The sequence below is a fragment of the Macrobrachium rosenbergii genome, chromosome 16 (genome assembly GCF_040412425.1).
Source record: "Macrobrachium rosenbergii isolate ZJJX-2024 chromosome 16, ASM4041242v1, whole genome shotgun sequence".
Classification (NCBI taxonomy): Eukaryota; Metazoa; Arthropoda; class Malacostraca; order Decapoda; family Palaemonidae; genus Macrobrachium; species Macrobrachium rosenbergii.
This window is the reverse complement of record NC_089756.1, coordinates 57,699,873-57,723,089: the sequence shown is the minus strand read 5'-3', so window position 1 is coordinate 57,723,089 and position 23,217 is coordinate 57,699,873. Positions and strand designations below refer to the sequence as shown.

At 42.8% G+C, this 23,217-nt stretch overlaps 1 protein-coding gene across 4 annotated transcripts in view; it reads left to right on the top strand.

Annotated features, from left to right (window-relative positions):
* Positions 1-909: 909 nt before the first annotated feature.
* LOC136847458 (TBC1 domain family member 20) overlaps positions 910-23,217 on the top strand; it is a 118,110-nt gene continuing 95,802 nt past the window's right edge. The window contains exons 1-4 of one of the 4 annotated variants that reach the window (XM_067119169.1): positions 910-1,149; positions 17,061-17,641; positions 17,843-18,002; positions 18,209-18,453. In XM_067119169.1, coding sequence (XP_066975270.1) covers positions 17,228-17,641; positions 17,843-18,002; positions 18,209-18,453 — 819 coding nt within the window. In that variant the 5' untranslated portion in view covers positions 910-1,149; positions 17,061-17,227. Of the gene's footprint in view, positions 1,229-15,495; positions 16,022-17,060; positions 17,642-17,842; positions 18,003-18,208; positions 18,454-23,217 lie in introns of those variants that run through there. The other 3 variants (XM_067119172.1, XM_067119170.1, XM_067119171.1) reach the window with 3 other exon arrangements.

Genomic DNA, 23,217 nt, shown 5'->3' with positions numbered 1-23,217 from the left:
CCAATAGCCAACATTAAGAGTTAGCAAAATAAATTTGACAGATGAAATAACTTTATCCAAGAGTTTGAGGTAAGAATCAGCATCAGACGATCACTCTGGAGAACAGTACCCAAAACAAGGAAGGAGAAAAGAATTAAAACACTTAGATATGATAGCTTCATCCCGAAACATTCTAAAACATTTCCGCTAACCCACATTTTTGAGAAACAAATGGTATGGGTATATGGTAAGGATAAGTGAGCGGAAAGAAGTGAGGAGGGTTTATATGGAACCTCTTGGGAGTAAAAAGTCAAGAGGGAGGCAAAGGAATAGATGGTGTGATAAAGTGAAGGATTTGGAGAAGGGTTTTTTGGGGGAAGATGCTTTCAATAGAAACAGACGAAGACGCACCGGGGCAGCCTGCCACTCACCTTATGGATAGGTGGGTATGAAAAAGAGTTGGGTCTCTAAAAGAAATGAATGGGGAATCAGCATGTTGTTGATGATGTTTCTGATTTATTTTGTCACAAAGCCAACCTTGTGCTCGATGAACGGGGCATATCAAATTTTCAAAGTTGGATGGATTTGAAAATTTATTATTTCTATTTTGCAGAAAGTTTACTAAGCAGTACATAAAATTCAACGCCGATGACAACCATATAGCTTTTGATATTTGTTCTAAACTCAATTTGTCTGATGCTGCGAGAGTTAGCGTACACGCTAACGTGAATCATGTGGTCTGTGCAATGGTCTTAGTCATCAGGTCGAGTGCCGCACTTCTGCTGTGTTGTGAAACACCTTTGACAAATAAATTACCTGATTCTGGAATGATTACATCTCAGGTTTATGGTCGTTACTTTATGATTTTACGATACTTTTGGTGCATCGATTGTTAAAAATGTAGTATTCACACCATAGATTTTTTGGGAAAGTGATTTGAGTTCATACTTCCGTCGCGTTTCATAATCAACTTTTAATGCAGATATGCACGAGATGCAAAAGCCTTTAGAGAAAATTGTGCCAGTATTTCATATATTTTAAATTCAGTATGATGTAAAAATATTATATTTAGTAAAATCATTATTGTTTAATATATAGCAGTGATCCGATTTTTTTTCATGCAAATGCAAACGTAACCGTGTTGTGCTAATCAGCAGTAGAAGTTGCAAGGTATGTGAATGAACTTGTCGACAATTCTAATCTGTATATCTCCTGGCTTGTATCAAATTGAAACTCTCTTGTATTTTAGGTGAGATATTAATAAGTGTCCAGGCATTGTGACTGGTTAATCAGAGTCATTTACGTAATTCTGTGAGGCCTTGGACCCTGTTGGTCAAACCTAGCTCATTGCATGATCGCAACATATTTGCATGATTTAGCAACTTTTCTGGTTAAATTGGTGCTAAAGCCGATTACTCGTGGTGGCTCTTTCTTAAGAGCCTTGCCTCTTTCACTTTGTCACTTTGCATTGTCTGATAGAGCCCATAAGGCTAGGCCAGACCTACATTAGACTGTGTTGTTAGCCTACCATCCCCGTAGGGCGGTAGTGCTGCCAGTGCACCTCATACGGTGCAATGTAGGCATTGCTTAAGGTTCTTTGCAGCGTACCTTCGGTCCCTAGCTTCAACCCCTTTCGTTCCTTTTACTGTACCTCCGTTCATATTCTCTTTCTTCCATCATACTTTCCACCCTCTCCTAACAATTGATTCATAGCTTATAGGATTTCCTCCTGTTACACCTGTCAAACCTTTTACTGTTAGTTTCTGTTTCAGCGCTGAATGACCTCATAGGTCCCTGCGCTTGGCCTTTGGCCAAAATTCTATATTCTGTATTCTTGTAGCCTACTGTAGGCTAGTCTACCCTATTTTTGTGTTGTTACTGAAATGAAACGAGAAAATCAGAAAACAGTTTGAGTGTCGAGATGTAGGCAATGCCGTAACCCTGAGGCTTATTCTTACGCGTTAGGTAACAACCGGCTCAGCTTAGCCTAAACTGTAGGCTATGATTGCCTTGAGGAAGCATTCAAGTTAGGCTAGCCTATGCCATACTTTATGCCTAACCTACCATAGCCCATGGCTCTAGCTGTGCCTTCTGTAAGATTAATAGGTAGTAGGCAAGACTAGGTGTTAATGCTCCATGAGGAGCTCTTCTTCCATGAGGAGCTGGAAGAGCTCCTCATGAAGGTATTGCTTATTAATTAAATTGGTAGAACTATAGTATAACTCTGCTTGGCTTATTACCTTGGAAACTGAGTTTTCCTACAGTATCGTCTATTTTCTTGTATAAGAAGACCTTTAGATAAGATGAGGTACAAAATTTTGACAAATTTTTATGAATTTATCTCATATCCTTAGTATGACAACTGCTAAATTACAAAACCCTCTGTGTATAGGCTAGCTTTTGCAACAACAGATATCTTTTGAAATATTGGTTATGTAAAGATGATGTTATTACAAATGATGTTTTACTTACTGTATCTTAGAAATTCAAGTTACCATATATACTTGTGTATCATGCGACTTGAAGACCTGATTTTGAAGCTAACTTTAAGAGGATCACCTGATGCACAAATATAAAATTAGCATATGTAATATTCACATATTAGTATCGTATTATAAAATACAAAGATAATGAATATACATCATTTCCATGGATCTTTTAACAGTTATGCTTTGCTTCACTGTATCCAGTAATATTGTATGTATTCGCATATTACTAATTGTATTATAAACTACAAATGTAGCAATCATGCGCCACTTGCATTGTTTATGATTTCGTGAACGTGGACAACGATACCTTCTGGGAATTTTTGTTTCAGCATCAATTCAGTTTCCGTTTAAAGATAACCATGGGGGAAGGTTTCGTCCCATTTGCCATGCAAATTAAAACAACAGTAAAATGTGTTCTTTCATGCCCAGTAGTTTTGATCAAAATACTTTTCTCTCCAATATTATTTACGGTCGAGTTTGACGGCATATTGAAGTTTAGGAGTTTCATCCATGTTGCTGATGCACGATAATTTATAGTCAGTAGCGCTTGAACATTATTTGTTTTCTCAGCTTTAGCTACAACTTGCAGCTTAAATTTAACAGTATATTTCCTTGTGATCTTTTCTCCATAGTGAATAAGGGTATAGTGTAAAATATATTTGTTCCGACACAATATACAAACCGTCGGTCCTTTACATTAGGAATTACTTTCTGTGTAGGCTGGAAACAGCCGTTAAACTCTTGAGCAAGGTGGTTAGGCAGTAACTACCATCAGGTAGGCGGGGATACCCGCCTGCCTGGATGTAAACATTCCATTTTGCTTTCGGCCGTCATGCGTTGCAGACGTGGTTTCGGATCTCTCTGCCTGACTGTCATTAAGCTCGTATTATCCTGGTGGGATCTTTCTGTATTTTGTGTATATATTACATGTATTTGATATTTATTAATACAAACCCACGATTTGTGATAACCTTGTATAAGCTGTCGTTCCCTGCACTGTGTCTTGGGTTTTGACGGCCAAGGACGTATTTAGAGAAGCATAACCGAGTGGTAATGCTTCTCTTCCAGTAGCCTTTATTTGGATACTGAAGGCATTCCCCTGTACAATCAGAGATATTAAATTGGGATGTAATACTGTATCTTCTCTCCCCTACATTGATCGGGACGTAAGAGTTCGCTTCCCTTCTTGGGCTCCTGCCCTCCGTGTACAAGGGCATGACTCTTCCTTCCTACTTGTGCTGAGTGTTGTTTTTGCCGCTGCACTTAGAGGGTTGCTGGGCAGGCGGGAGGTTACGGGCGTTGTCTGTAAGTTCCGCTTCCATGGCCCCCTTGATGGCCTTCCCTCCGTCCTTCTCTCTCCCCGTAGGGTCTTCCTTATCTCTCCTTTGGTAGAGATCTCTCTCCTTCACCCTCTTCGCTCGCTTGTTGGGCGAAGACCACGGGGGGGGACCTCTTCTAGGGTACCTCATCTTGCTGCACAGGGCTGTTCCCCTCGTAGCAAGAGGAGTCTCCCTCTGTAATCATATTTGCATTTTCTTTCAGGTTGACAGTGAGCATCGCAGACATAGCAGTAGTTGGCTGGATATCTCAGGGGATATCTTGCAAGAAGGAGTCCCGACGTTCATTCAGTGTTGCTTCGGGATCAACCACGGTACCTGGTGAGATGACATAGTTCCATGTCCGGATTGTTCCGACTCTGTTCCCGCCGATGTGGATTGATCGCTGTCATTGCTGGCCTTCATGTATGCTGTGGCACTGCCTCAGCATATCTGTGGTCCATCTGCTCCTGTTGTTTCCTGTGTTATGCTCCTGTTAACTCGACGACAGTCTCTAGGCGGCTCTTCCTGGTCTGCTGCCTCAGCTGCCCAGATCGTTCCTGTCCCTGCTGGTGACTTTCATGTCACGTTCCTGGCCTTGCTGCAGCTCTTGCCTTCCGAACCGCTTCCGTAGCTCCTGCATCAGCTGTCCTGATCTTGCCTGTTGCTTTTCCTGATGGTCGTGCTTGGGCTGCTTCCATTGTGTTGTACCTGGGCCGCTTCTGTTGTGTTCCTGCCTAGCTGGCCTGGAGGTTACGATGTCGGCCATCGTGTAGAAGTTGTCAGTGTGAAGGTGAAGGAAGTCGCCCTGTGGAAGCGACGTTCCTGGCTGTTGCAGTAGCTCCTACCTTCCGAACTGCTTCCATAGCCCCTGTGTTGGCTGTCCTGATCGTGCCTGCTGCTTCTTTTGGTGGTCGTGCCCGGGGCCGCTTCCGTTGTGTTTCTCCCTAGCTGCCCTGGAGGTTACGATGTCCGCCATCCAGTAGAAGTTCATTGAACCCCCTGTATTCGTGTTCTCACGATTCACGGACTCGCGTATTCGCAGATTTCTCTGTAGAACATATCTACCCGTTATTCGTGGAAAATTTGCCCATTTGCGGTATTTTTCACTGAGAAATATTCACTAATTACTGTATTTTCCTATTATTTTCATGACTAAATGCACTTTGTGATAAAACATTTAAAATACTTAGATATAAGCATTTTTAGAGGGTTTTTCTTGTGTTTAAACTACCAAAATAGGCAGTTCTAATTGTTTTTAGAGGGGTTTTAAGAATTCGCAGATTTTAGCTATTCGGGGGGGAGGGGGGTTGCGGTACACATCCCCTGCGAATATGGGGGTTTACTGTTGTCAGCGTGAAGGTGAAGGAAGTCGCCCTGTGGAAGCGACGTTCCTTGCCGTTGCGGTAGCTCCTGCCTTCCGAACCGCTTCTGTAGCTTCTGCATCAGCTGTCATGATCGTGCGTGCTGCTTCTCCTGGTGGTCGTGTCCTGGGCCGCTTCCGTTGTGTTCCTGCCTAGCTGCCGTGAAGGTTACGATGTTTCATGTCGACTAGCCTGTAGAAGATGCCGGAGTGAAGGTGAAGGAAGCCGCCCTGTGGAAGTAGCCGCCGTCTTCTTCAACTTATCTTTAATTTTGTCTTCTGCTGCCTCTTCTCTTTCTCTCCCAAGGTCAAAGGGGGTCCCAGAATCCGGACAGACCTCCTTCGGCCGAGGGAGAGGAAGGCTGCTTCTTTACCCTTGATGACCTTGGACGTCTAGGGACTGCCTCCTACTGAGGAGGCAGTGGGTCTCTCGTTGGTTCTTCCCCACCTTCGGGTTAGGAAACCGATTTGCATACCCCTGGATTTTGTGTTTCGGGAGCCGCGGGCACGCAGACCTTCGGTTTGTGATCCCGTTCCCAGTCTTAGAGATTCCACCTCTAAGACAGGGGCTGCTTCGGGCGCTCGTTTGCGAGCCGCTCCGAGTGCTCGAGATTCTATGGAATATCGAGTATCCCAATCTGGTCTGGAGAGTACTCTCCCCGGCCCAGTTCGGGAGCAGTGCGAGAGAAAGGGCAGAGGCACCCAGGTGTCTTAGCTCTTCCTGCCAGCACCACAAGCGCTCCCCGAGTGCTTACCAGTGCTCGGTCAGGTTCCCAGTCTGGTGTCTCGATCCGATTGGTTCGAACACCAGAAGAAGCAGGAAGAGATTCCCTTCGGGAGTCCTGGGTGACTTCTAAGGGACTGACTCTCTTCTGGAAGACAAGTTCTCCTGTTGGCTCTTCCCGCCCTCAGGCGGGAACCGAGTCTCATTCTCCTGTGGGGTCTGGCGTTTCAGGGGCCACGAGAGCGTGGCCTCTTGAGACCACGCCCTCGTTGCCAGTCTTGGGAGTCTGAGTCCAAGACTGGTTCTGTGCCTGGCTCTGTTCGATTTCTTAGGAAACCGAAAGCAGCCGCTCCCAATTTATAGCAGTCTCGTGGATTGCTCGAATTCTATGAATCACAAGCAGTCTCCTGACAAGAGGCACAGGACGAGAGAAAGTGCCGAGACAACCAGGTGTCTGGGTGCCGAGACGCCAGCTGTCTGGGTGCTGAGACGCCAGGTGTCTGGCTGCCGGGATGCCAGGTGTCTGGGTGCCAAGACACCAGGTGTCTCGTGTCTTGAACCTTAGGGTTCGAGCATGCAGGATAGCAGACACAGAATTCCCCTTTGAACCTTCTTCTCGAAGGGCCTCGGCCTCGAAGGAGTTTAGAGTTCGAGAAACAAGCACTAGTTCACGGCAGACGAGTTCTGCCCTGTCCAGTGCCGATTGTGTTCACGCGATCAGCTCGGCTCGCTCGGCTTCCCCGCCCCGTCCAGCCCCTGGTCGCACTTGCGAGACTGGCTTGGCTTGGCTTGGCTCGCCCCTCTGCCTCCCAGTCCACTGCATACCACCCAGTCGGATCGCGTTCGCGTGATCGGCTTGGTTCGGTGCGTCTTGGCTCAGCCCCACTCGGTTTTTCCGAATCAGGTACTCGCCTCTGTTGGAGTGAACTGTCTGCTTTTCCCAGGAAAGCGCTTTGCCACAGCACAAGCACTCTTTTTCCTCCATGTGGCAGTAATCTTCTTCAGTTGATTATCGCTCACAGTCCACCTCTCTTGCTGGGCTTACTGGCAGGACAGGTAGGGTTACTCTTTCTCCTCACCTGTTCTCTTTTCCTCTTCGTTGTTCCGAGAAGCGCGAGACAGACAGAGAGAGCTCCAACAAACTTATCTTCAGAGTTCTGCTGCTTGGTGTGCTTTGGGTGTCGGTCCCCTGATTCTCTCTTAGTACAACCAGGTAGCCGAGGAGGCTTTCATGAGATCTGTCAAGTACTCCTTCCAAGGGGAGAGATACAGGAGTTTCACGCTTTGGAAACAGCGAGGGTCTTCCTCTTCAAGTTGCGACTGCCCTCGTTTTTTCGGAGAACTTCGTGTCTATTCATCGGTGTGAGGGTCCCCGGGGCGGGGCTGTGGCTCCCCCAATAAATAATCTTCATCACTCGCAACCCTTGCAGTTCCTGAGGGGCCGAGAGTGTTGGGGAACGCCGCAGTCCTTGCTTCCGAAAGCGTTCTCGTTCAGATGGATTCTTTTCTTCGGACAAGGAGTTCATTCAGGTCGAGACCCCAAGCTTCTCCCCTGCCTCGCCAGAATACGAATTCTTCTTGCCTCGGAGGGTCTTGCCTACTGCAGTTTTTTGGGCAATTCTGGTGCTAAGAAGAAGGACTTTGTCCCAATTCAGATCTCCGGTTTCGTAAGTCCTGAGTTGGCTCGGCCCTTAGGAACGAACCTTTACTCGGTTCTGCCTTTCTCTTTTAGAGATTTTCCAGATACCTTGGTAATCAAGGATCGTACCAGGGCACTGCCTTGTCCTTTGGACAATGGCCAAGACCTTTGGGTCTTAGTCATCTCGACTCAACCTTGAGTTCAAGCCAGCCCCCCCCTCAACTTCTAAGAAGTCCCAGGCTCTGGAAGAAGATTGCGGAACACAGCCCTCTTCTTCCCTTCAAGGAAAGTGCACATAACTGTGTGTCTTTCCACCCTCTTTTCCATAAGGGAGGAGGGAAAAGGGGGAGAGAGAAAGAAGTATTGACCAGGAAGAAGTTCTCTTTCTGCTGATGCCTGGATGAAATGATATTTATAGAGTCTCTGGAGCTGGCAGCGACATTGCCGAGACCTGGGAATGGATTCCTTCAGGAGAAGTACCTATTTCCCTTAGGTTTCGGCAATTCTTTTCATCAAACTTCCATCCTGCTTCCTCTCCCGTGCTCCCGATTCGGGAATCGACAGCCCGACTAGAGCTAATTGTCTCGGTATCCTGTCATCTTGCAGAAGCTTCCCCATGGTGGAGAATGGCGGTCTGCTTCCATTCCTCTGTCCTTTCCTCTTTGAAGTATGAGGAAAGAGTTTAGGCTAATGCGTGATTGAAGGAACCTTTGAATATGCTTGCATATTCCCCTCACATCGTATGTCTACTTACGGATTCCTGATTGAGGAATAGGCGCGCACCGGTAAGACCTTGTCTTGAAGGTGTGTGACCCAGACGATTAGTAGCTTCTTATCACCATCCTGGGCTCAAGGCAGCCTTTTGGCCTTCTGAGAATTCAGAATGAGTTTTGAGATAGTGGTTTCATTGAACAACAAAACCACTGTAGTGGCATTTGTCGGCAAACAAGAGGGAATCGTTTTTTCCTCCTGTTTCATCTGTTGACATTTGCAGGTAGTACTTAAGTGTTGTGTAGTGCGCTTGACAGCTCAATTAGCCAGATGCATTCCCGGTGGCGATGTATTGGTAGGCGAGCTTGGCCTCAGGTTTGAGTTATCGGGACGGAACATGCTGCTCACTCTTTTCTTCACGAAGATTCATGAAGAGACTGCCCTACTGAGAAACCCCTACCATGTTTCTGTGGCCTCCCTGCACAACAAGTTGGTAGTTTTTCTCGCTCCTCCTTACCAGACCCAGGGGCCGCTACGGTGAGGCATGCTGTCTTTTTGGGAAAAAATCGATAAGTACGTTTTTCCCTTCGTGTCTGTCTGTTTCACCAGGGGTTCACAAGCATTGCTCACCCTGACTTACAGACAAATGCTGGAAGACTTCGCGTTCCGCCCGACCTGATAGCTGAGGCATCGAGAAGAGTTCTGCTTGACCCAATATCCTGTAGCAGGTACACAAGAAGCGGTTCTTCAGGCAGTACACCCCTGTGTGTTCAGGACTGGGAGACCTTCCAGCTTTCCTTGCAAGCATAGGCTTTCTCGCCGAGCAGCAACGGATATAGCTGGATATCTCTTGAAGTCCTCTGCAACACTGTCCCAGGGACTGGAGCCGTCTTCACTGGTGGGTGTTATTGACAGAACTTCTTCTCGGGTCAGAGTCGCTCTTCAGGTCTGGACTTCCTCGTCTTCTCCGCCGAGGGTTGCTTCTCTCCCTTTCATTGTGAAGAACGTAGGCTCTTGCGACCTAGTCTTCTATCCGAAGTAGCCTTCTTCTCCTCAGTCAAGATTTAGCTACAGATGAGAAGCTTCTTCTGTCTTGCTGTCCCAAGGAAATGTTCCCTGGGTGGCATGTGACTCTCATTTAAGGTTCCTGTCCCGTGCTCTGCACACGCCCTTACCAGAGTCGTTGGATAGAGATGTGCCCTCTTAGGACCATCTCTCATCTTGCTTCTTGCTCCAGCCTCTGTGTAGAGGATGGAAGAACAAGTGAAGGGATCAATAGCTCGACTCCTTCTCGGATGTCGTAGGTGGATTCTGAATCCTTCGGCATCTGTTGTCGGGTTTGAGTCCTCGTTGTTCACCTCCTCCTTGGACTTTGTGTCGATGATCCAGATCATTCGTTACTTTGTCCTATTAGGGAGCTGTGGTACTTTCCGAAAAGGCTTGACATTCTGACCCTGGATGCTGTCAATGTTTTTGCTAGTACTCTCTCTCTCTCTCCCAAGGAAGAAGTGTCTAAGGGCACATCTTCCTCCTGGCTTCGTGAAGCGATTGAAGGAGGTACTCGGCAGCTGACAACAATGATACAAGTACCTTCCACCTGAGAGCTCATGAAGTCAGTGGCTTGGTCCATCCCTCGCATTCCGTAAGTTTCTGTCTGTCTGGAAGCAAGACATGGTCTCATAGACCACACTCTTGTCTTCCTATTGGTCTTGCCCACAGGCCCTTGGAACCTTTTTTACTTGGCCCTGTGGTGGCTGCTCAACAACTTGTGTTGTCTTACCTGGCTCCTTCAAGAGGACGAGTAGCATCTCACCTAAGGTGTTGGTTCTGGAAGTGAGGAGGATACCGAGAGTGATTGGCCTCTCTTCCTCCTCCTTCCCCGTCCTCCTACTCCTCCTTCAGGTTGAGAATAGGACTCGAACCAATAGTTGCTGGATCTGGTGCTGATGTGGTAAGACTACACATCAAGCACCTGTTCTATTTTTCTTCTAGAATCATAGAAGCAATTCTGCTCCTTCCCCTAGCAATGGGAGGAAGGAGAGATGCATTAAGGGAATCCTATCTCGGCTTTTCCTTACTGCCTCTGACTCTAGATCCTTCCAGCCTATTTCGTAGGAGTTATGTTTCCTCACTCATGCAAAAAGGTCCAGTATCTGACATTTGATCTTGCAGTTCCTACACTCTGATCAATATGTCAGAGGCACGGTACTCCTCCTCGCTCTTTCGACCAGGAGGAGTAGCCCAGGTGTGCAGAACTCCAGTCAGTTCAGGAGACTCACTCAGATTCCTTCCTCCAACCAGTGAGTCTTCCTAATGTAAAGGACAGATGGTTTGTATATCATATCGGAATTTTTGAAAGTAAATTGTATTTTTCCCGACTATACAAACCTGAGGTCCTTTGCATTACTGTACATATTATGCCCACCTCTTGCCACCCCTCAATCTGAACCTGGACCGAAAGGCAAACTGGAATGTTTACATCTGGGCAGGCAGGTATTCCCGCCTACCTGGCTGTAGTTACTGCCTAACCACCTTGCTCAAGAGTTTAACAGCTGTTTCCAGCCTATGCTGAAAGTAATTCCTAATGTAAAGGACCTCAGGTTTGTATAGTTAGGAAAAATACTATTTACTTTCAAAAATTGTGATTTTTCCTTTGGCGAGAATCCACCCCCTTGCTAAGTAACACGGCCTACTAGATTAGGTTAGGTGAGGTTAGTATAGTTCCCTTTATAATAGGTTTCCTTAGCCAATCCCTTCGACTCCCATATGCCTTTCATATGCATGGAACCATTCCAGGGTGGCCATCATAACAATAACATCCATTATATATATGTAACTTACCCAGTACTTACTTAGCTAAGAGTTTCTACTCGAATGGCAGTTAGAATTCTAAATTCAGCGGTAGCGATTCTTTTGTTTTGTGTAGGTGACTATGCCCCGCCCACTTTGGGGTACGAAAGAGGAACAACGCGACAATTTGTTTCTTCTGCTTGTAGCATCAACACCTGATGTTGTTACAGCAGTTTAAAGTTTTTTTGGAGTTGTAGTTTTCTTTCTTGGTGAAGCATATTTGTAGCCTTTTCAGCATTTTTCATATTGACTTTCACGATTTTGACCCTTTCAAATAGTTAGGATATGTCCGACACTAGTAATTCTAGTTGTTCCTACACAAATACAAACCCTTGGTCCTTTACTTGTATGGGGTTACTTTCGGCGAAGCTGAATTGGCCGCTAAAGACTTAGCAAGGCAGTGCAGTGGTATAACTACCGGCCGGGTATTTAGAGGGTTGCAGTGGGGGACCCACGCTACCAGCCTCCTGGCATCACACATTCACTCTACTTTCTGGCCTTGTCTGATGCGACGTGTTTTCCTGGCTCTCGGCTCAGACCTCCCTGGATGCTAAGCTTCACCTTTTTCATGGTGTGTTTGTTCCTGTTTTTTCTTTGTTACTTGAGTATAGCTGTGTGTGTTTGTAATTATGGATGAATTATTACAAACCCATGACTTGGATATGCCTGTGCGCCGGGTATGTCCTGGTAAGGATAGAAAATGTGGTGCCTTCCCATGTAGTGCGGACCCGGATCCTCACTCCCTTTGCTTGAAATGTAGGAAAGGGAGCAAGGATCCTCCTGATTGTACTGTTAACGAACCTTGCGATGAGTGTAGGCTTTGGTCCCCCGAGCAGTGGGATAGGTATTCTTGGAGGTCTAGGTACAAGTGTAAGGAGACCAAGGCGTCGGAGGTGCTGTCTTCAGCACCTTCGACTCCGTCGGTTGCTAATCCTTTGTAATCGTATCTAAGCCCCAAAGGCCTTCCCTTGCTGCCAATTCTCAGTTCTGAGTCTGTCTCGCTGTCCCCTGCGTCTGCATCCACAGTCGCAGAGGAGGCGAGATCGGTGGACCTAGGCTACGCTCTTTTCAGGCTGCAACCAGGGCCCTCAAGAATAAGAACAAGGCATTGCTGCCTGTGTTCTGGATGCATAACCCCAAGGCCTGGGTCACCAAAGTCCTTACAGATCACTGGTTCCATCACAGCTTCATCCCTCAAGTTAGGCAATACCTGAGCAACTTGGGCAAGGAGTTCAAGGTGTTGCTGATTACGGATAATGCTGGTGGCCACCCTCTCGATCTCTATTACAAGGGAGTCTAGCTCTAGTTCCTCCCTGCCAACACCACCTCTCTCCTCCAACCTATGGACCAGGCACTCTACACCCGGAACTCCCTCCAGCAGCTTGTGAATGCAATGGACACTGACAATGAATTTACGCAGAAATTAACAATTGCCATATGTCTGTCCGTCATCGACAGATCACTGAAGGAAATGAAAAAGTAGACCCAGAATGCATGCTGGAACAAGTTGTGGCCAGAGTCCGTGCATGATTATAAGGGCTTCTCTCCTGAAGAAATTCAACATGCAGCCATTGGTAAGGCGGTCCAGTTGGTGAGGAATCTAGGTGAAGAAGGCTTCATGGACATCACTGAGGATGAATTCGGCACCCTCATTGATACCCACTCTGACCCCCTGATGGACCAGGATTTGGAAGAGCTGACGAAGTCTGCCAGTAAGGAAGAAAACACGCCAGGTTCAGGAGAGGAGGATGAGGGTCTGACTTTGGAACGTCTGTCCCAAATTAAGAGGATAATGAAGGAGGCGCAGGAGATGGTTTCAACATGGGATCCTTATATGGAACGCTCCTTAAAGTTTTCAAAAATCCTTGATTCGGCATTGGAACCCTATAATCAAGCCCTCATCAGCATGAAGTAGCAGTGACAGCAGCTTCCTATCACTATGTTCATTAAACGTACAAAGAAGGACCCTCCTAAGCCACCCCAAACCCATGAAGAAGTGCCTCTTGAAGCACCTGAAGAAGTGCCTCCCCAGTCACTTGAAGTAGTGCCTCCTCAAGTACCTGAAGAAGAAGTGCCTTCTGAAACCCCTGACGAAGCACCTCCTGAAGGTGAAGAGGTGCCATCAGAGGAGATGTAACTCCTCTCCTTTGCTGTGCAGTCATATCTTCATCGTCAATCATCGGGCTGCACAGCTAATTCATCATTATTATCTTTAATCAACAGTCATCACTGGTGAGTACCTGTATGATTTACATTTATAATCTTAATATGTACGTATTATTAAATTTTTTTATAATGTACATAGTAAATTTTTTAACGTCCATATCTATGTTTGGTCTCTCTCTCTCTCTCTCTCTCTCTCTCTCTCTCTCTCTCTCTCTCTCTCTCTCTCTCTCTCTCTCTCTCTCTCTCTCTCTCTCTCGTGAATTACATACATGCCAATGTTTCCCCTGTAAAAGAAAATGGGACAGCTTGAATAGCAACAGTGTAAAAGAAAATGTGCGTGGCTGAATACATAGGGGGGACTGGATTATTTTCACAAGAAGCTGTAAGCCATACAGCACATACGTATGTTTTGAAGGGAAAAATGTTTAAGATGACTTTGAAATTATATTAATAGTATCATTTCAATATTAATACAGTAGTAGGATAATAGTTTAAGGTATATTTGATGTAGGATAACATTTTTAGGTAAACATTTGGTGTTTGAACTTTAAAGATAGGCAGTTATAAGTATTTTTAGAGGGGGGGTTTTAAGTATTCACAGATTTTAACTATTTGTGGGGGTGGTGTCTGGTACGTATCCCCCGCAGGTACTGGGTGTTTATTGTATAGGAAAATTCGATGGACTCAATATATGCAGACTTTAAAATGAGTTCACTATTACATTGATATGCTGTATGAAACTAAGCAAATTTCAGTAAAAGATGGTGATAATTGAAACTTCATTGGTACAAATCTTTTCAGTTTGGTTAAAAACTTGTGCACTTTTAATATAAAATGTGTAATTACAGTTGACCCCTCGTATTCGCAGGGGATGTGTACCACTACCCCCGCGAATAGCTCAAATCCGCAAATACTTAAAACACCTCAAAAAATGCTTAGAACTGCCTATTTTGATAGTTCAAAACACCAAAAAATCCTCTAAAAATGTTTATACCTGAACATTTTAATAGTTTTATCACAAAAAGTGCATTTAGTCACAAAAATTATATGAAAATACAGTAATTTGTGAATATTTCTCTATGAAAAATACTGTGAATAGGCAAATTTTCTGCAAATGATGTGTATATATGTTCCACAGAGAAATCTGCAAATAGGTGAAGCCGTGAATCCAGAACTGCGAATAAGCATGGGCCCACTGTATTAACCCTGTACAGTAGTTACTTCACTTAAACAGTACAGCTCATGTACTCTCTCTCTTTTTTTACTACAGTGGTTCCTCGGCATACAAATGATTCATTATTCGTATTTTCGTTATACGAAGTAAAATTTTCTAAACATTCTGTTTCCATTGACAAGCTAAAAATTCTACTGTATTTACAAGCTGTTTGGTGGAATCTCGCGCGTGGCCAGCCGGGATTGGGGGGGGAGAGATGGGATCCCCTTGGTCCTGGATTATAGGGGGAGGGCCATGTGGATGTAAAGACAGAGGGATACTTAGTGGGAAGGCAATAAAACAACTGGGATGATGATTCTCTTTAAAATGTCAACGTAGTTTCTGAAAAGACCTTAACTGACCTCATTTGCCTCATGACCCTGACACAAACTCTTGTTTGTGCTTGTGGCTGAGACTTTGCATAACTTAATCGCATCATATTTTTGCAATTATATTGTGATTAATAATTGGGAAAAACAGTGCCACACATGAAAAAGAAGCCTGTTAAGGAAGTAATGAAGAAAAAGGAGTCTTTAACTGTTAAAGTTAAGAAAGAAATGATCGCCAAGCATGAAGCTGGCTCACGTGTGTCTGGCTTAGCTCAAGAATATGGCAGATCTGTGTTGACGATATGTACCGTTCTAAAGAAGAAAGAGGGAATTAAGGCATTAGACACTGCAGTAGGAGTTACAAGAATATTGTCTAAGCAGCGCCCACAAGTGATGGAAGAAATGGAGAAATTGCTGCTTCTCTGGCTGAGGCAGAAAGAACTTGCTGGAGATTCTGTGAATCAAGCAATGATTTCGCAGGCGGCCTTGACCATTTATGGGTAAGTCGCCAGGGACTTGCCAGGTCCTCTCAAGAAATGGATTTCAAAGCAAGCCATGGATGGTTCCAAAAAATTATGAAATGGACATGGGTAAGGTCAGTTGTCCGGCACGGGGAGGCTGCGAGTGCAGATACAAAGGCAGCTGAGGATTATGTGAAAAAGTTGAAAAGTTTTGTAGATTCTCGCCCCAACAAGTATTCAGCTGTGATGAGACAGGTCTTTTTTGGAAGACGATGCCAAAGAAGACCTATATTACATCTGAAGAAAAGAAAATGCTAGGACATAAGGAGATGCTCGAAGAAACGAGAAGTAGTTAGAGGAAACAGTGCTGACTTCGTTACTGTCATCCACAGAAATCAGGAAGTGGTGTGAAATGTGGGAAAATCTAAAGAAATTTGTAGAAACAAACAGTCCAAGGCGCGCAGAAGTAGAATGCAATGCCAGTTTGTTTGATGATGTGGGGATGAGTAATTTTTACAGTGCTAAAAAATCACAAAATGCAAGTGTCACTCGATAGGTATTTTACCGTAAAAAAAAAGAAGTGATTTGGGCGAATCAAGTGTAAGTGAAAGCAAACGGGCAAAACATAGTGAAAAATAAAACTCACCTGAGCCTGGTCCCAGTGGCACATCTGGGAAGTCAGTGGGAAGTGAACCCCTGGCTCCCATCCAATAACCCACCACCATCCCCTCCCCTCCCCTCCCTACTGCCTCACTAGTGCTGTCCCGAACACTCGCTCAAGGTAAGATTCTCTTTCAATTTTTTATTGTTGCTGTGTTGCATTTGATTGTTTTTATAGTGTATCATTGTTAAATTTATTCTTTTATTTTTTTACGTGAATTGTTACTGCTTTTACAGTACATACATACAGTACAGTAATGTTTTTACTGTCTCTTCTCCTTTCCTCCTCAACTAAACACTCCCTCCCTTATCTCAAGGTAGCTGTGCGTCACCGTGGTGACGTAATTTTGTTCATCTTTTATGTTAAATTTTGTTGTGAAATGCTTTATTCTTTTATTTATTTTGTTGAATATGGTTATCATAAACAATATATTGTCCATGCTATTAAAGTGGGTACAAAGGGTTGGTATGGGGGAAATTCTTGAGTGTGGGACAAATTAATTGAATTCCTATTATTCCTCATGGGAATACTGTACAGTAAACCCCCTGTATTTGCGTGGGATGCGTACCGCACCCCCCCACGAATGACTAAAATCTGTGAATACTTGAAACCCTCAAGAAAAACCCTCTAAAAATGCTTATACCTGAGTATTTTAATAGTTTTATCAGAAAAAGTGCAAGTAGTCATGAAAATATGAAAATAGAGTAATTAGTGAATATTTCTCAGTGAAAAATATCACAAATGGGCGAATTTTCCTCGAATAATGGGTAGATACGTTCCACAGAGAAATCCGCGAATATGTGAGTCTGCGAATGGTGAGAATGTGAATATGGGGGTTTACTGTATTCGTATCGAAATATGAACATTTCGATATACAAATTGGAATTTGGAATGAATTAAAATCATATACTGAGGAGCTACTGTTATGTTAAAAAGCTACCTAATATAAAATTATACCTTGCTTATTTTTCATATTGTTTAGTATCTGAATGTTTTTAAAAATGATTGAAAGGTTTTTTGTTTTATGATATTACACACTTGTTAAGGATTCATTGGCAGTCTAGAAACTGATGAAATCCTTTCAAATTAATGTACACTGAAGCATCAGTACTGGGTTATAATTTTAGAAATTATACATTATTAACTTTTCCCTTTACAGAAATCAAGTACTTACCATAGTTGTAGGTAAAGGAGCAGTGAGATTTGAGAAAATTGCTGAAGGATATAATAAATATCCCTAGTACAATGAGAAAGTCATCATCTGGTATCCTGTCTTTAGGTGCTTTTTATTCTGTCTAGTGTCCTAGAGACTAAAGCCAAGAAACAATGGAGGGAGGAATCGTGAATCATGTCTTTCAGTCTCCAGGAAATGACATTGATGATGAAGGCCAAATAGACACTTTTGGTAATGTGGCCAAAAAAACCATGAAACAGACTGCAAATGACAACATTGAAGATGAGCTTGTGAATAATACTTGTGTTCAGAAGAAAATTGAAGATTCAAAAGAACTAAATGAAGTGCTGGATTACAAGGGAGCATCAGAACTGGATTCAAAATGTTTGCCAGATGGTGATCAGTTCACAGAACCAGAGATTTTAGATCCCAATGTTCCTGATAAAGAGGATGATCCATGTGGTAGTAGTGGTGAGGATGATACCAAATTGAAGTTGGCTGGGAAACAGCAGGTAGAGCCTGTGGTAAATTCATCTACTGAAGAAGAGATTTCTGGAGAAAATGAGGTAAGTGTCAAATTTTCAATTACAGACCACTTTGAAGAGATGGTTGAACACATTGATTTTGCTTATTCTGTTTACCTGTCAAGGCTTAGTATTGACTGACTGACTGATGGCCATTTCTATTTTCTTCCTACATTATATGCCTTTTGTACCGTACATATTCAGTTCCATAGTTACAGTATTGTTCCTGATGAATTTTAACAGAAGAAAGTAAGGAGACGGAAGAAGAGGCCTAAAACTGTGGATCAGGCTTCCATAGATCGCCAGAAGAAGATGCAAGAAATTCAAGATGTGTTGTCTTCCAGTCCTATAGATATTGAAAAACTTCGTGAGTTAGCTGTTGGTGATGGAGGTCTTGTTAAAGGTAAGATTCAAATGAATTTTGTTCAGTGTTCATTTTTTTATAATTTGATTTCATAATTTACGTGTTACAGTACCAGATTTGAGGACCATTGCATGTTTTTCATATTCCAATATAGTGCAATATAAAAAATCATTTCTAGAGTATTTGAGGTTTGTAGAGTATTTGGAGGCTGTAGAAAATCAGCTATTACCTTGAATTTTTGGTAGATGAGCTCCGTCGTAAAGCATGGCCACGCCTTATGATGATTGAGCATATGGAAGTGACTCCAAAGCCTACTTTAGATGTTGTCAAAGCTCACAAGGACTATAACCAGGTAGTCCTTGATGTGAATAGATCCCTTAAGCGCTTTCCTCCAGGGATAGATGATGACTACAGACTGGTCCTGATGGATCAACTGACAACACTAATTATACGAGTTTTAATGAAGCATCCTGACCTTCACTATTATCAAGTGAGTTGATTCTGTTATGTTTTTTAATTAATAGCTTGTTTGGATTTTATGTGCTTTATTTCAGAACCAACCTAGTCAGTAAATTGTAGACCTTTAAATATTCCAGCAAACAGTTAGCTTTCTCATAAGGCTTTCAGAATCTCTGAAAGGGTTGTGTGTGATGGAAGGCTATATACCAGTATGTGAGTACTGTAGTTATTTGCAACTAGTGTACTTTCATGTACAGCAACCCCTCAATCATTCTCACTGATACATGCAAGGGAGTTATGGATACATCCATAGTGTGGAAAAGAGAAAAGTGATTAGGCTAGTTTACCATTAGCATACCCAAAAATCCTACCATACTCTATGCTAGCATATGAAAATATACACTCAAGAAAATTGTATAAAGTCCAACAGAATTATTCTTATTTTATTTAAATAATAAGTTGTATTAAATTAACCTGTCAAAACTATATGCTGTATTCTTGATCAGGCAACTATAATCATCATAAATGGAATAAACAAAATTTACATTTAAAAACACTGTTACAATAGAATGCTGAGTATTGCCCAACTGCAGCTGGTGGAAGCTGTGAACTGGATTGAAACTGCTTGCAATCAGAGATTTTCAACTCTATTTTTCACTGTATTCACTACAAAGTTTGTGCAGAGTATGTTGGTATTAACAGCCAACAAGTAATGCACGTAATAAATTTATAACAAAACAAAAACTATCGTTTGTTAGTACAGTGCAGTATATATGTAAGATGCAAAAATAATGCCAGATTTCTGAGATTTAATATACTATTTTTTAAAATGAACCTTACCTTTCTGTTATTTAGCTTGTACTTCTGCACCGGCAGTTGTTCAACTGATTAAAAAAAAAGAAAAAAACAAGAACACTCAGTTTTATATCAATATCCATCTGCTATCCATCTACATCCCCCACCCTCCACCAGGGAACCAATAGGTACAAACACTCATAGCCAGTCGGTCTACTTCTGTCGCTGGTTTTGGTAGGAAAACAACAGATTGTTCATTTACTCGGTTTTCTGTTGATTTGTTTTTGAATGTACTTTTATTATTTAATATTTGTTCAGTAAGACTCTGTAAGGTAAGAGTTGCTGTAATAGGCATTACAGTAAACCCCCCATATTCACAGGGGATGTGTACCACACCCCCTCCGTGAATAGCTAAAATCCGCAAATACTTAAAACCCTTCTAAAAATACTTAGAACTGCCTATTTTAATAGTTCAGACACAAAAAAACTGTAAAAATGCTTATACAGGTTATCATCTTACTTACGATAAGGTTAGGTTCTAAAAAACCCATCATTTGTTGGAAAAACTTATCTTGAATATAGCCTAGCCTACACTGCGGTAGCCTAGCCTACGCTATAAAGTATACTCTGTACATACACGGTATAGTAATTATTAATATCAGTCAATTCTGGAGGCTCTTGCAGAGTGACTTATGATAATTCAGTACAAAGAGAAATTGAATAGCAAACAAGAATTAACTTAGCCTACACTGTGATGTATTGTATACATATACGGTAGCCTAGCCTACATTATATTGTACAGGCAGTCCCCGGTTATCAGCGGGGTTCCGTTTCTGAGGGTGTGATGATAACCGAAAATCACAGCTAACCGAAAATCGGCGATTTCCGGGGCTTTTCTGGCGATTTTTGGGGGTTATCGGCACGGAAAAGCGCCGATTTTCAGTTATCGGCGCCTCTGTTAGGTATGTATTGGTGCCAATACCCAATTATCGACGCCAATAAGAGGAAATCGGCGATTTTCGTCGCTAGACAAGCCCCATAAAACCGGATCGCTGTTAACCAAGCCTCCCGTTAACCAGGGACACCCTGTACTCTATATTCATATACTACATTAATATCATGTTATACAAACATCAACATAATGAATATGCATCTTTTCCATAAATCTTTTAAAATGTCATGCTTTACTTCATTATATCCAGTAATATTGTATATATTCTGATACTGCTTTTGTATTATAAATTGTGATCATAGCAATCAGTGTTTTGGTTTGGAAATTGATTACGCGGTAAGTTGATTTCGCCGTATTTAACTCAGTTCAGAGCGCTTTTCTTGCTTCTAGTTAGCGTAAATGAATCTAGATACTTTATTTATATGGAGCAAGGTTATTTTTTATTATACAAAGTGTTTTTAAGTTGAAATTTAACTTAAATACGTCTTGTTATGAAATTAATTTAGCAATTTTTTTCGTTAATAGATGTTAGCAGTTTGGGGGCATATTTGTTTTGTGTAAAAAAAATTAAGATTCCGTTCACTATTTTCACTTGATTCCATCATAATACTGTACGAGCTTTACGTATCTATCGTTTATATGCGTAAAAATAGCAGTAATATGTGTTCTTTCATGCCCAGTAGTTTTGATTAAAATACTTTCTCTCCAATGTTAATTACGGTCGAGTTTCATCCATGTTGCCGATGCATGATAATTTATAGTCATTAGCAGCTTGAACATTGTTTTCTCAGCTTCAGCTACAACTGGCAGCTTAAATTTAGCAGTATATTTCCTTGCTGATCTTTTATCTATAGTAAATAAGGGTATAATGTAAAAATATATCAGTCCTATTCCACCTAATATCATTTGTAAAATAACTATGGTAATTGTTTACTACCATACAATGGTTGAAATACAAGCAAAATGGCTCTTGTTATCCGATTCGGTTATAAGTAAAACAACAGTTACTCATTCGGTTGTTTATGTCTGTACGCATTTATGCAAGAGTATAACGTTACTAACAGTACTTTTATCATTCTCTTTTACTTTCTTCAGCTAGAAGATGGGATAAAGAGATGGAGGAAAAGAGGTTGTCCTATTGTAATTTGGTCTCTCTCGCTGCCTGATTGTATGTTGCTGCCTGCGCTCGCAGGAAATTTAAAAATATTTTATAAATATTGTTGTATTGGTATTAATTGCTTACCCCATCGCAAAATCGAATGATCATAACTCAAATTCTATCTGGGTACCTGAGTATTTTAATAGTTTTATCACAAAAAGTGCATTTAGTCATGAAAATGAGATTAAAATACAGTAATTAGTGAATATTTCTCAGTGGAAAATACTGCGAATGGCCGAATTTTCCGTGAATAATGTGTATATATGTTCCATACAGAAATCCGCGAATATGTTAGTCCACGAATCGTGAGAACGCGAATACAGGGCGTTTACTGTATTGTAGTGTTATTGACCCTCATGATATATTTTAGCTGAGGGTAATATTAGGATTGGATAACTGTATGAATCGTAGTTGAACAAATGCGGTAATTGATCACGAACATGGAGAGGTTGTTAGTAACTGGTTAGGTCCTCTGCTGCTTCTCTTTGATCTGTTAACCTAAATGGGCTTCCCATCGATTTATGGCATTAGATTTGATAGGATAGAGTAATTTTTTATGTTCGCTTGGCATAAGTTTTGCAGGATATTGTTATTATTAGTTTTCTTTACTGCGCTACCCTCCTGAGAGTCTCGTTAAATTCGCGGGTTCCCCCCCACGGAGAAATGGTCAACAACCCCACTTTTTTCTTACCTTGTCCTTGGCACTTTCTGTTTTACTCCTTCTTGGCTTGGAGTAACAGGGAACCAGAACATCAGAAAGCATTGCAGATCCTTGCCCATTGACTCCTTCCTCTGTTTTGGTCTGGCATCTGCTGCTCTTGTTCTGATGTGAGTGTGCCAGGTCCAGCGTTAGTGGCGCCAAGTGGCATCCGGGGTTAGCAGTGCCAGTTTCAGCGTTACCAGCACCAAGTCCAGCATTAGCAGCCCCAATTCTAGCAGTAGAATTCATTCTCTGATAGGATCGCTTGGGTCAAAATAAGACTCTCCCAATGTTTTTTCCATCTTTCGTATCGGATCAGCTTGGTAGCATTGGTGCTTCGACTCTTTCTGGTAGTATTTAAGCAAGTTTAACCTGCCTTGTTGAGGAAAGTTACCTTTTGCTTTGATGAGTTTGGGCTATTACAGTATAAGTATCAGTTAGGTTCTAGTGAGAAACCTGGTCTTTCTTTGGCTTTCCCATAAATCGTAGCTTTTTTTCAACCAGGGCGATGGTGCACCTCACAGTTTTGATGCACCGGTAGCCAGCATCTACACAAATTTGCACATTTTGACGCAATTCAGCATTCTTGAGTGCCTTTTGCCGGCCCACCTATTGCCTGCGTGTCTATTGCAAGCCCATATGCCCATCGCTTGTGCGCCTGTCATGTGTGCACCTGTGGCTTGTGCGTCTATCTCTTATGCACCCACAGTTTGCGTGCGTATGGCTTGTGCGCTTATCTCTTATGCGCCCACCGCTTGCGTGCCTATGGCTTGTGCGCCTGTTGCGTGCACACCTATTGCATGCGCGCCTATGGCTTGCACGCCTATCACTTGCACGCCTGTGGCTTGTATACTTATCGCCTGTCCACTTTTCGCTTGTGTTCAAACGCCTGTGCGCCCATTGCCTGTGCATCTTTCGCTTGCGCGTCTAATGATTGCACTCCCATCGTGTGTGTCTATCACCTGTGCATCTGTCTCATGCTCAACTATCGCCTGTGCATCTGTCTCCTGCTCGACTATCGCCTGTGAATCTGTCTCCTATATTCCTCATTGGATGGGTCGATATCAGTCTCGGCTAGCACTCTGCTGGACCCGTGTTCGAGTCTCCAGCCAGCCAATGAAGAATTAGAGGAATTTATTTCGGGTTATAGAAATTCATTTCTCGGTATAATGTGGTTGGGATTCCACAA